The sequence below is a fragment of the Cygnus atratus genome, chromosome 13, assembly GCF_013377495.2.
Source record: "Cygnus atratus isolate AKBS03 ecotype Queensland, Australia chromosome 13, CAtr_DNAZoo_HiC_assembly, whole genome shotgun sequence".
NCBI lineage: Eukaryota > Metazoa > Chordata > Aves > Anseriformes > Anatidae > Cygnus > Cygnus atratus.
In genome coordinates, this window is record NC_066374.1 from 7,263,021 (window position 1) to 7,275,127 (window position 12,107).

General features: G+C 44.4%; 1 protein-coding gene across 1 annotated transcript in view; it reads left to right on the plus strand.

Moving 5' to 3' along the window:
* Window positions 1-12,107, plus strand: part of IL1RAPL2 (interleukin 1 receptor accessory protein like 2) — a 339,990-nt gene that overhangs the window by 302,426 nt on the left and 25,457 nt on the right. Inside the window, exon 7 of the mRNA XM_050713426.1 lies at window positions 11,641-11,745. Within this exon, the coding sequence (XP_050569383.1) occupies window positions 11,641-11,745 (105 nt within the window). The remainder of the gene's footprint in view (window positions 1-11,640; window positions 11,746-12,107) is intronic.

Sequence of the window (12,107 nt, forward strand, 5' to 3'; positions counted from 1 at the left end):
TCTTGATTAAAAAATTCTTAACCCAAGATTTTGATGGAACAAAAACAGAAAAAAATGATGTAAAACTGTTCCTATTTTAGTCTCCTATTTTAGTTTCCTATTTGTCTGACTTTTTCCAAAAATACTGTCCCCCTTAATGTTACTTCCTTTTTTTATCATAACTTTTTTAATAAGAAGGGCAAATAAAAATGTTTCCTTTAATTTTGACAAACTAAAGGGATTAAATTTCCCTGTAAATTCTGTATTGGACAACTGATGAGCAGCATTGATTGAATCAATGAGCAGAACACAGGTTGTATTTATCAAACTGTTTTACATCCCTACTCTCCCTGAATGTTATATCTAAACTTAAGTAAATAATGGAAATTATTTACTGGAGTTATCTTGGAGAAAATGCTGCTCCCTGTGGCTGCTGTTTTCCTTTTGGCACTTTTTGGGTATGTACAGTCTTAAATAAAGACTTGCTGTTGTCCCGACTCAGCAGAGTACTTAAATATCTGCTTAAATGTACTGAAGAAGGAAACCTCTCCCTATTCAGCAGAATGCTGGAGCATTTGTCAAGTTTTAAGCACATCAATCAGTTTTAGGTTCTTGTCTGAGTACAAGCTGATCTGGGTAGCTGTGTCCCCTTGGTCCCTTTGTGCAGGAGAAATGAACTTGCATCATCTTAGCACAAGCCACAGCAGGTCCTGTGCCTGAGGATGAGCCTGCATAGCTGAGGCCAGGTGAGGTGACATTCATGGTGATGTGCGGTATCAGAGGTGGTTGACATCTGCCTCCTGAGCCCCCGACCGAGACCCAGCATGGCGTTTGATTTATTTGAGGAGGGCTGGCAAAGCTGGAGGTTGCGGCAGGTACTGCCTCTTGTGTCTGGCCCCTTGGCTTAGTCCTCCTGCACCGTGCTGGGAGCGTGGCTGTGCAGCACAGAGAGGGGAGGGCATGGCTACCATCAAAATACTTGAATCTAGGTGATATTCTGGACCTTGTTAACCGCACTAATGTTTGTGGTCTGCTCCAGGGCACTGCAGAGATAATCCCTTTCAGGGAAAATTAAGTTTTTCATTGCATCTTTGTACAAAGCAGTGTGAAAATATCCCAGTTGGCTCCACTTAGATTCCAGCATACTTTCGTTTCTGCGTCCCATCCGGTTTACAGGGCAGGACATCTGAAATATGAAGTATTAGTTCACATTTGTTTTATCATTTCTAAATGAAATGGAGGGATAACCATTCTGTAGCCATCTTTTTAATGTCTCTTAGCACTTGTTTAAAAATCAGTGCAAAAGTTGGAAGAGGTTTGGCTGGGTTTGTCCTTCCATGCACTGTTTTCTCCACATGAAGCTAGACTGCTCCTTAGAAATGGATGCTGGATTTCATCCTTTTTATTACCTGAGAGAAAAGATAAGACATAATTGCTCAGGAAACTGAAGTGTAAGAAATGATAGTCTGTAGAAAAAAATTTGGAGGGCAAGTTGGAGAGTTGGCAAGTCCCAAAGTCAGCAAGAAGCAGCAGCATGTGGGAGAGGTCTCTGCCTTCCTCTGGAGCCAGCAGATCGCAGGGAGGAGGCAGGAACATTTCGTGGTCCATCTCTGATGCTGAAGCAAACAATTGGCTGTTTCTCTTTCTCACCATGGGACGGTGATCTAAAGCACCAAATGTCCTCTGAATATTTTTTTCCTTCCTGTTCTTCTCTCAAAGCGACGTACCTGTGTGGTGCCAGCTATTCTGGCCATACCAAAACCCAGTATTAAACAGAGAAATGGTCACTGTGCCAGCAGAGGGGCCAGGGCCGTAACAAGGTTATTTATTCCATCTCACTCCCTGCTTGGTTCACACTAGCCTGGATGTTGCTGCCCCATAAAGTTTTGTTCCACTCCTCCGGCTCCTGGTGTAACAGGCACTCCTCTACCAGCTGAGATGCGGCAGCTTGCCTGTGCGATGGCCAGCTCGCTGAAAAGGCTCGGAGGTGAACTTTTTATCCTTTGTTTCACTGACTTCATTCCCTAAAGCATTTTGCTGGGGGACTTGAAACAATTGCTGCTTCTTTTTGTACTTTTTCAGAAGAGTAAATAAGAATGACTGCATTAAGGCTGAAGGGCAGTCTCATCTGGAGCAAAAGGGGATGAGGATTGGCAAAAATGGAAGACACGTTTCTACTAGAAAAAGAAGGCAAGCCATTAGCAAATAGTCCTCAGAGACGTACCCATCATCCTGCCTCCAGATGTCAGACGGGGATACAAGGCCTAGGCTTCTGCAGGATGCAACTAATGAAAGGAAACCCCAATTTTATTTCAAGCATGGACAAGATGGGCCAGAAAGCTGCAGCCCATTCCCTTTGTGCACTGCTCCCTTCAAAGAAAGCATATCCATATGGAACATCCCCATATCAGCTCACTGACAGCTCAGATTAGGCCATGGCAGACGAGCAATTTGGCTTTGGATGCCAGCAACAGGTAGTTACAGTCTGAAATAAAACTTCTCAAATTTGCCACTCCTCACAGTTTGCTGGAGGTTGGTAGTGTCACATGTGGTGTCCTGCCTCCAGTTCCTGTGTAGTTTGTCCTGGACTGTTTTTTAGCTTATATGGTGCTCTCTAAGAGAGCCTTCATTCCTGTGTTTTTCGTAAATCAATGCCTCAGAATGCATGGAAATGAGATTTTCAGAAGGATCTCAGTCAGTACAAGGCAGCTGTCAAGCTGCTTCTGGAAATCCTGCGAAGCATCCGTCGTCATTGCAGGTGAATAACTGAAAAGCAAAAACCCCTGACTTTCAATTACACCTGAGCCCTCGATGACTAGGGCTTTTGAAACTCTGCCCTCAAGGCAGTTCTGAAAACGGAGTAAAGGATTTTAGCTTATTTGGGTGAGGATTGCTTGATTGGGGGCTGCTTCTGGATGTCTTTTTTGGAAGGAAGTTGCCCTAGGAGATTTTGCCTTGATTGATCTGTTTGTGTTTCGATTTTTTTGTTTAGTTTCCCAAAAGGCACTTGGAACATCTGATAATATTTTTTCAGCACCGTTTCAGCCTCGTGTGTGTGTTAGTTTTGTTTTTCTCTTTTTGTGAGAGCCCCAGTCAATAGCCAAGCCTACAAGCAGCACTTGGACTGGGTCATGATTGTGTTGTTTAAATTAGAAGTGGTTGTGGCTGTATGCAATGACAGCAGTGCACTGACTTGTGTTCCTGGCAGCAAACTGTCTAGAGGTTTGCTTGGGTTTGTTTCATGTTCGGGATTTTGCTGCTTGTTGTTAGTCAATGTTACTTTGGGTACTTTTTAGATCTGCTATTTGCTCACTTGAGCGAGACAGAAGAGCACAAATACCTCATGGCTGTGTGCTCTGTGATGTCTCAGGGTGTAAGAAATAAGAGCAGAGCAGGAAAGAAGGTTAGAATTAAGATCATAAACTACAGAGGACAAAACAAGACCTAAAGATCTTTCGCATGCTTCTTGTCAAAGTTTTTACTTCGCTCTTTTTTATTGTCAAAGACTTGCCTTGGCAAAAGAGTTCTTATATGAGGGAACAGCCAACTTAATGTATGTCATGTACCACCATTTATTTTTTCCTATACATCAGGACAGCTGCCAGAACATCATTTTAGTTGCTCACATATGCTGGTCATACCGGAGCCCTACTTGAGAGAAGAGCACCTCCTTTAGACTCTTTATAGAAACTTGGAGAATAAAACCATCTAGTAAAAATAACGTATACATATGTGTTTTAAAATGCTGTTAAACTGATTGGAAATGTCTGGAGGCTAGTTAGGTTTGATTTTGCTGTAAATTTATTTCATTACAGCAATTATTATCATTGCACAAAGCAGGTTTCTTTCTGTATTAATTTTATTAAAAATGCTGTCGGTTCATTAATTCCTAGCTGATCTTTAATTATGCAAATGTTTGTAGGGGTCATATCTGGTCATAAATCTGCTGGCTGCTGGAATAGAGCTTTGAAACATACGATTTTCTGTATATTTTTTTTTTCGGAGAAAATAATTGCTTTTGAATGTATGTTATTTTCACTCTATCCAGTAATGCTCAAAATAGTCACTGGATTCCGTAAGACTGTTGTCTAAATAAGGGTAGCATGGTTTGGCACACAGCAAAGCTTGCGTTCTGTAGGATAACCTAGTAAAAGAGGAGGTAAAATAAGCCCAGGTATAGTAATTAGCACTGACTTTATACATCTTGTTGTCCTAAAGAAAATAAGGAACAAAATAATGCTGGGAAATGGCAAGGAAAAAATAAAGGAGGGAGGTAATAGCATACCTGAGGTTTCTGTGATTATTTTTTTTCTAAATCCAGTAATGGGTAAATCTGTGAAGGATTTCAGTGTGGCATTAGCAGGTAACAGGAACAGATGCTGAAGACCCTGATGTTGCGAAGTGGCGCTGCAGTCCCTTGACTTGTGCTGAGAGGGACCTGGAAAAAACCCTCGTGAAGATGGATGACATGAGGATATGCCTGGGTTTTACTCCGCTGGCACTGCCAGATGCCTCCTGCCTCCTCTAGGAAGCCATCCCATCTGGGGCGCAGATGAGCCCTAGCAGCATCCTCTTGTGCGTGGAGCCAGCTGAGCAGTGTGGGCTGATGAACCAAAAAAAAAAAAAAAAAAAAAGGAGAATTTCACTTGAACAAATCAGTGAAGCTCAGAGCTGGCTGGGTTTATTGTGGTGTTTCTGGGTAGGCATAAGGTTGTGGGTAGAGTGGCTGGCAAGGACAACTGCAACCACAGCATTAAAGCTCTTTCTAATTGCTGTGGAAGGCAAAGGAAGGTGGATCTCTGCAGGAGAGAATAACATCTGGGTTTGCAATGGGAGGAAGGAGGAAAAGAGAACTGGAAGATCTGGAAAATGCAACGGATATAACAAGTAGGTGACTACGGCAGCGCTTGTTGGAAACTGTCCTTTATTCACTGGCCTCAAGGTGTGAACGTGGTTGGTGTCTACTCTAGTCATCATGCTTCATGGGATAAGGGGAGGGATGGAGGTAGAGCAACAGAAGGGAAAGAAGACTCTCTGGGCATGTCCTGGGGGGAGACTGAGGTCCAGAGACAAGGCAGAAAAAAGGGTGGAAGGCAGAATGGAAACTGAAAGGAAGAAGCTAGGAAATGAAGGCCGAAGGAAATGGGTGAAGAGAAGGATAGTGAAGTCACGAAAGGTGAAGCACAATGCTACAAAAAAAAGAAAATGTGCTTGTTGGCGTGGGTGCTGAGCTCATGGAGAAAGCAGGAAAATGGCTCTGAATCATGGAAAATGGGCTTCTTTGTGAGTCCTGATCTATTGGAGCATCCAAATACAGGATTTGAATCTGAATTAGGACAGTTGTGTTGCCTGGTTTCCAGAGTCAACAGCTTCCCTTATTTAACACCAAACTTTTCAACATCAGTATTCATTGCTCACCACATCAGTCCAGGATAAGTGGACGAGCAGCAATTTTTCAATCAACCAGGCGATACCGAACCACAGCAGACACATCCCACGAGGTGCCTTGCAATGCTCAGCGCGTCAGAGTGAGTTTGCAGCTGCAGCATCCGTCAGGTTTGACCCTGGCGCAGACAAGGTGGGAGATCTCTGAATGAGGAGAAATTACCTGCTGCTGGAATAGTGAATTTATGAAGTCGTCTTTTTAACCAGTGTGATACTGTTTGTTCAGAAGTAGTGACTGCAGGCACCCGCGATTGCTTACCTAAACCTTCAATTAATTGAACACTTTAAAACACAACGTAGTAAACTTAATAAATGCAAAAACAACCCACCTCATTCAGGGAACACCTGGCACGGGATGCTTGGCAGAGGGCTAGGGCTTAGCCTCAGGATTTGGGTCTCAGACTGCTAGAGTGGCCTCGAGCAGGCACCATTTGTTGCTGTCACCACCCTTGAGTCCCTGGCAGCAGCTCAGCACAACGCTCGGTGGCAGCCAGCTTTGCTGAGCCCAGCACCAGTGGGGCTGCTCGGCATGCTGCTGGGCTCTGCCCCTCGCTGAGCATCAGGGAGGGGTGAGAAGGGTAGTTTTGCAAGGGGCTCGGAGAAAATTGATGTCCTCTGCAAGCTATAGATAGAAGCTGCCACACACACAGGCTATTTTTCATGAGTCAAGGTCTGTGGTGCCCCTGGCACTTGTTTTGTGGATAAATTGCAGGCATAAGCTCTGTATCCCATATCTTCTTATCCAGGACGTCCTTCTGAAGGAAAAGGAAGTGTGCTCCTTACTTCGTGGTTGTAGATAATCCTGCCTGCCTTACCAGAGGAGTTTAAGTCACTCTGCTGCTCTTTGGCCCGTTTCTTGCATTTGTAAAACACTCTCATTTGTAGAGCACTAATGAGTCAGATTTGATCCTGCGGACAGCCAAAGGGTGCCGTTACTGAGTTACTCAGGGCAGACCTTATTGCTCTCTGCAACTGCCTGAAAGGAAGGTGTGGGGAGCTGGGGGTCGGCCTCTTCTCAGAGGTAACCAGTGATAGGACTAGAAGGAATGGCCTCAAGTTGCGCCAGGGGAGGTTCAGTTTGGAAATTAGGAGACATTTCTTAGAAAGAGCAGTCAGGTGTTGGGACGGGTTGCCCAGGGAGGTGGTGGCATCACCATCCCTGAGGGTGTTCAAGGAGAGGTTGGACGTGGTGCTTAGGGACACGGTTTAGTGGGTGACGGTGGTGGTAGGGGGGTGGTTGGGCCAGGTGATCTTGGAGGTGAGTGCCCTGCTGCTGTGTAAGCAGCCCTGCGATGGGTATCCATGCCCAGTTTCTGGGCTTCACAGCAGTGCAGGCACCATGTGCTGCCCCGCAGCCTCCACCCCCTGGTGATTTAGGGAGGGAGGCTCCCACCGGGCTGTGGAGAAGGCTGCTTGAAACCGCCGAGTTGTGAGAAGCCTCAAGTAGAGCAGTCGCTCACCTGTCAGAAAAAGCCTGGGAAAGGAAGGCTGGAGAGCAGGAGCTGGGTACGTGCATCGAACCCCATTCCAGAAAGGAAACAGCTGGGGGTTTCATTAGGAAATGGGTTTGTATGGCCACTCTGAATTTCTGGCACCACAGGGACTGGTTGGGGACGTGGCCCCGCCCTTCTTAGGGCACCTCAGCCCCAGGCGGCTTCCTCCAGCTCAGCCGGGCAAGCAACAAAGCCTGATTTCCCCCGCAGGATTCGCACGCCCATTTTGTGGTTATCGCCCCATGATTCATTCTTTATTTTTCAATAAGCCCTTATTTGACTTTAAAGCGGTTCTGAAGGGGCAGTGCTGGGCATAGACATGAGGAAAAAGTCGCCTTGTGATGGGCAGCAGTGCAGCCCAGATCCAACCACTTTCACAAGTCTGTGAGTCCCCAGGGATGTGAGCAAACAGCAGCCTCTCCCCAGCAAAGAGCCAAACCCTTCGTGGGGTTTTTCCCCAGGAATCCATCAAAGGATTCATGTTACCATGACAGAAGTCTGGCTGTCTGCTTTGGGGAATAATCGTGTAGCCCTCCTCCAGTCACTATTTAATTTGGACAATCAGGATGAAATTGAGAGAGGAGGCTGAGAGAGGATGTTACCACTGTCTTCTATTTCTGTTATTGCTTCTTTCAATTTCTTAGAGAAGTGACAATGGTTTGGGGCTTTGATTGATTAGAAGCCTCCCACTACGGTGCAAGGAGATGCTAAAGCATGGATCAGACTTGTTGTGAGTGGAGCTCTATCTGGCACAAAAACAGGAAAGAATTGGAAAAAAAAATGAATGTTTCAAGCTGTAGCAAAAAAATCACAAAAAGCAAAGGATTCACAAATGACTTTGATGGCTGTCAGATGGGTGATTTGCTCTGGGAGCAAAAGCCTGATCTGCTGGAAGAACAGAGCAGCAGCAGAACATCAGAGAACATGGACTGTGCAATGCACCCCTGAATGGATGCTGGCAAATAAACCAAGAAATACACTTTCTTGTACAAAATAAGTGAAAAAGAAAAAATAATCAGTATTTTTCATGAGTCAAAAAAAAAAAAAATTCCTGAAAAATTGCTTTGGCATAAGCCAGGTCTTATGGTCTGTGAACAGTCTTCTGTGCTGGTCAGTCATCTAGCCTTGGCGTTTAGGTTTTTAAAGGACTGAAGAACTTTTAGGTATTTTAAGCTTCATTTATTTGATGCTTGGAGCATGACTTTTTTAAGAGAGCCTGTGCTGCAGTATTTGTCATTCTCTTTCAAGGCATGTCAGGCCCGCAGTAAGCACATTCAGAATCATGCCAGGCTAATTTATTTTGCAGACCCTTTTTCCATCCTTAGCCAGGACTCGTACCCCCAGCATTCAGCTCTTTTGCTTGAATAATTGTATTTCTGTGGATTCTCTTTCTTGGAAAAAAAGAAATATTAAAATGTACGATGGAGCTCACACGTATTTATTGTGAAAACAGTCGCATGAAAAATGTACAATAAGATTTAGCAATAAAAGTCATTCCTTTTGCCAGCAGTTGTGTCTTATCAGCTGGGTTTGCAACAAGCCTGCCTGATTGACGGAGTAGGGAAAAAAGGTAAAGCAGAGACTGCTGCTGGGACCGGAGGCTTTCCTTCCCAAGGTGACCCCAGCAAAGCAGTAAGCGCAGGGATGTCTGTGAGCAGGCTTTTCTAATTTCTCCCCTCGATTCTTAAAACATTCTCATAAATGTTGATTCATTAGAAATCTCTCTAATTGTTTTCTCCGTTTCTCAGCAAATTATTTTAGTAAGTAAAGTTACAAGTGAAACAGAAACAGGTTTAAATAGAAACCATTTATAAATGGAAAACTTTCAGGATAGCATTCGTTCTAGGAACTTTGATGTGGTTAATTAAATGATGCTAGGGGAAATTTTCTTTAATAAGAAGTTCGTAGTGGGACCATTTAGTGTTGTGTGCAAGATGGACTTCTTGGTCCTGATTCACAGAGGAGTGGGAGAGTTAAATACCAGAGGCTGCCTCGGTGAGCTAGACAAGAGTGGGACGTCCCCATCAGCTCAGGAAGTAGAAAAGTGGTGTGCGAGGGTTTGGGCTTGGATGGGACCTGGGGGTGTCACCAAGCCTCAGGCCCTTTCCACCCCAAGACAGATCAGATTAGCTCAACCCAGACATGCATCATTGTGCTACGGCGTGAGGAGGTGGCTGTTCCTGTGATGCCACCACTGTCACCTCCTTCTGATCAGCAGTGGGTTCACAGGTGAGATGGACTGGGGTTTTTTCAGTCCTGGGCTCAGAGCTGGAAATAAGAATCCCCTCTAATTGAAGGTCACCCTTGGCCGTATTAGTTTATGCTGGTGTTTTTCCCTGGTAGCACAGCGGGAATACAGGCTGTCCCGGTACAGGGACCGGGTTCATTTACTACAGGAGCTGCATCTCTTAGTTTTTCCTATTTGTACAGAAAACTTTATTTCTTCAGAACAGTTACATTACCTCAGGATATTTACTCTGTAAGTATAGAAATTTTAGCTTCATCTTATTTTAATTTCCTCGGGGGGTTGATTATTTATTTTTATTTAAAGTAAAAGTGTGCTGGCTTGAGGAAAAGCACGCCCTGCAATATATTTTGCCTGTAACACTTAATGCCCAGCACGGTGTGCCAAGTAAAGGGCATATTCTGTCAAGGCTGAAAGGCCCCATCTAGCCATTTTTCTTTTTCACATTGTTGTGATTGTCTTTTTCCATTAAAATCAAACGTGGACCGAGCAGCGACATGCTAAGAATCACTAAGTGGTATTTAAATCGACGTCTGTCATGCCTCTGAGGCGAGCAGCGCAGAAGACCTCACACCTGGCATTCAGCGTGTTAGGAAGACGTGAGATGGATACAGCCAGAGGCCCTGAATCTCCCCATCACCCATGGTGGGCACGCAGCACCTCGCAGGGTGTTGGCTGCTCCCATCACAGCATGGTTTATGGGACACCCGCAAGAGTCAGACTCTTCACCAGCTGATGAGGCTCGAAACTTTCCTGTGATGATGGTCAGTGTTGGGGGATGTAGAGACGGCTGTGAATATCCACTTGGTCTCATAGTCTGGACGTTTGAGCTGGTTGTATATAATCTGTGAGCGTCAGCACGTGTATGGTGGCCAGCTGTGATGCCAGGGTTCATGGTGAATATGAGGATAATGAAGGATTCTGTGAAACCGCTTCAGGATAAACATTTTGATTTCCTTTCCATTTCTGTCTCTTGCTATTTGAGAGACACAGACTCAAGTACGGTCTCTAAACATTTTCTTGCTGTATCATAATGTTTGAAAAGGACTTGTAATTTTGGCTCTTGGAAACAATTTAAAGGCATCTGATTTTCAGTTGCTGGGAATGCTGTGCTTCCTGCATAATCAGACTCTTTTGACATGTCTTAAATTGGGCACTGAGAGAACGGATAGACAAGTACAAGTAGTTGGCTTAGCACGGCTCTGGAGGGGGTTAGGCAAAGATGCTTAAACACCCAGCTCTGATATGCCCTGAGTATGCACACAGCCAGTTATCACCACTGGGCAGACAAGAGGTAACTGATTAAGGCACAATAAGTCAATCATGTGAAACCATTAGCCCATGTTCAACCAAGTGACAGGCTCCGAACGACTAGGCCTTCCTAAAAATTGTATGCCTGTTCTTATTTGAGTGTCAGAAGAGTCTCTTGCTGGCACTGAGAACGACTGGAATAATAAAACATTTCTTCTAAATATAGTAAAATGCTTAGCACGTTTGATCCAAGTCTTGGAAAAGTCAGCAAATGTCTCCATTGACATGAAACGAAGTCTGTCCTCCCATGTAGCTCCTCTACAGCTGCTTTGTAAGCTTGACCACCTATGCTGGGTAAAAAAAAGAAAGTGGGTGCAGCACTTTAGGGGAGCGGGGATGGTTCTCCTAAATCTGGTGTTTTTCTGTTTTTGTTTTGTACAGACAGACACCCATCTGTCCTGGCAGTCTAAGCATGTCAGTCTTTGACTAGTCAGTACAGCCAAAGCCCTAGCCAACCAACAAGCCATGTATATTCTGAATTCTTGGAGAGAAAAGGAATATGATTATTTTCCAAGGTTTCTTTTCTTTCTTTTGGAAGTACTTTTGAAGAGCTGAAAGGGAGAAGTTCTTTCCTGTATCGCCTGAGCAATGCTTTGGAGTTCGGCCCTTTGCCAAAAGCCTGTTGACAGTAACACAAGTGTTGGAGCTTACTGGCATCACATATTACTTGGGGATCTTTAAAAGCTCTCTGAACAGCGTACTAAGACTTCATTAACATTTGATTTCTACCTAAATGAGGATGAAATTGTCACTGTGTCTTTTTTTTTACAAGTGGTTAGGCAGCGGTAAGCAAGTTTGGTGATTTACCTCCCTATTAGGGCACACTCTTCTGTCTTGGTAGGCATCCCAGGAGTCTGACAAAGTCATCTTTTATTTTTTTTAATAACCAATTTGACAACACCTTACATTGCCACCATTTCCATACCCTCTCATTGTTCATGTAGTATCTTTTGGGGAAATAATGAAATGATGGATAATCTGAGTTTCCTTTCACAGCTGTTTCCTCTAGATGCAAATCTGCATCAGTGTTCTTCCTCAGGTTTATAATGATTCACTTTTTTTCCCAGTTTTATGTGGAGAGTTGTGTCAGGCATTGAGTTTTCTCATAGTCATTTTCTCTGTAGCAGCTATGTCAATGTGTCTAACCCTCTCTTTTCTTGTCCTCAGGCAACCCGCTGACCGTGGCCTGCAAAGCTTTCTTTGGATTCAGCGGAGAGTCAGGCCCAATGATCTACTGGATGAAAGGGGAAAAATTCATAGAAGAATTAGAAGGTCACATCAGAGAAGGCGAAATCAGGTACTTTTTGGAGTGTTTAGTGTTAGAAATGTTGCACGGCCCAAAAGCCTGTTTGTGGTTTTGTTTTTGTTTTGTTTTCAAAATACATTTTTAATTGGAAGTGGAAACAATTTTCTGTCTAAAGGGAGATGAATGACTTGGAGCCAGGGCAGTGTGAGTTGCATGCCTCCAGTGAGTAAACTTTAAAGACGTAGTAGCTATCTGTGTGCCTGAAAATCTGTCACCAGATTCCCCTGACAGTAGCTGTAACATCTCCTGAGTGTTCTGGGGGTTGATGTTAGTCCTGCATGGAAACAATGCTGTCTACTGCAGCCGGCCCTTGTGGCAGGCTTTGCAA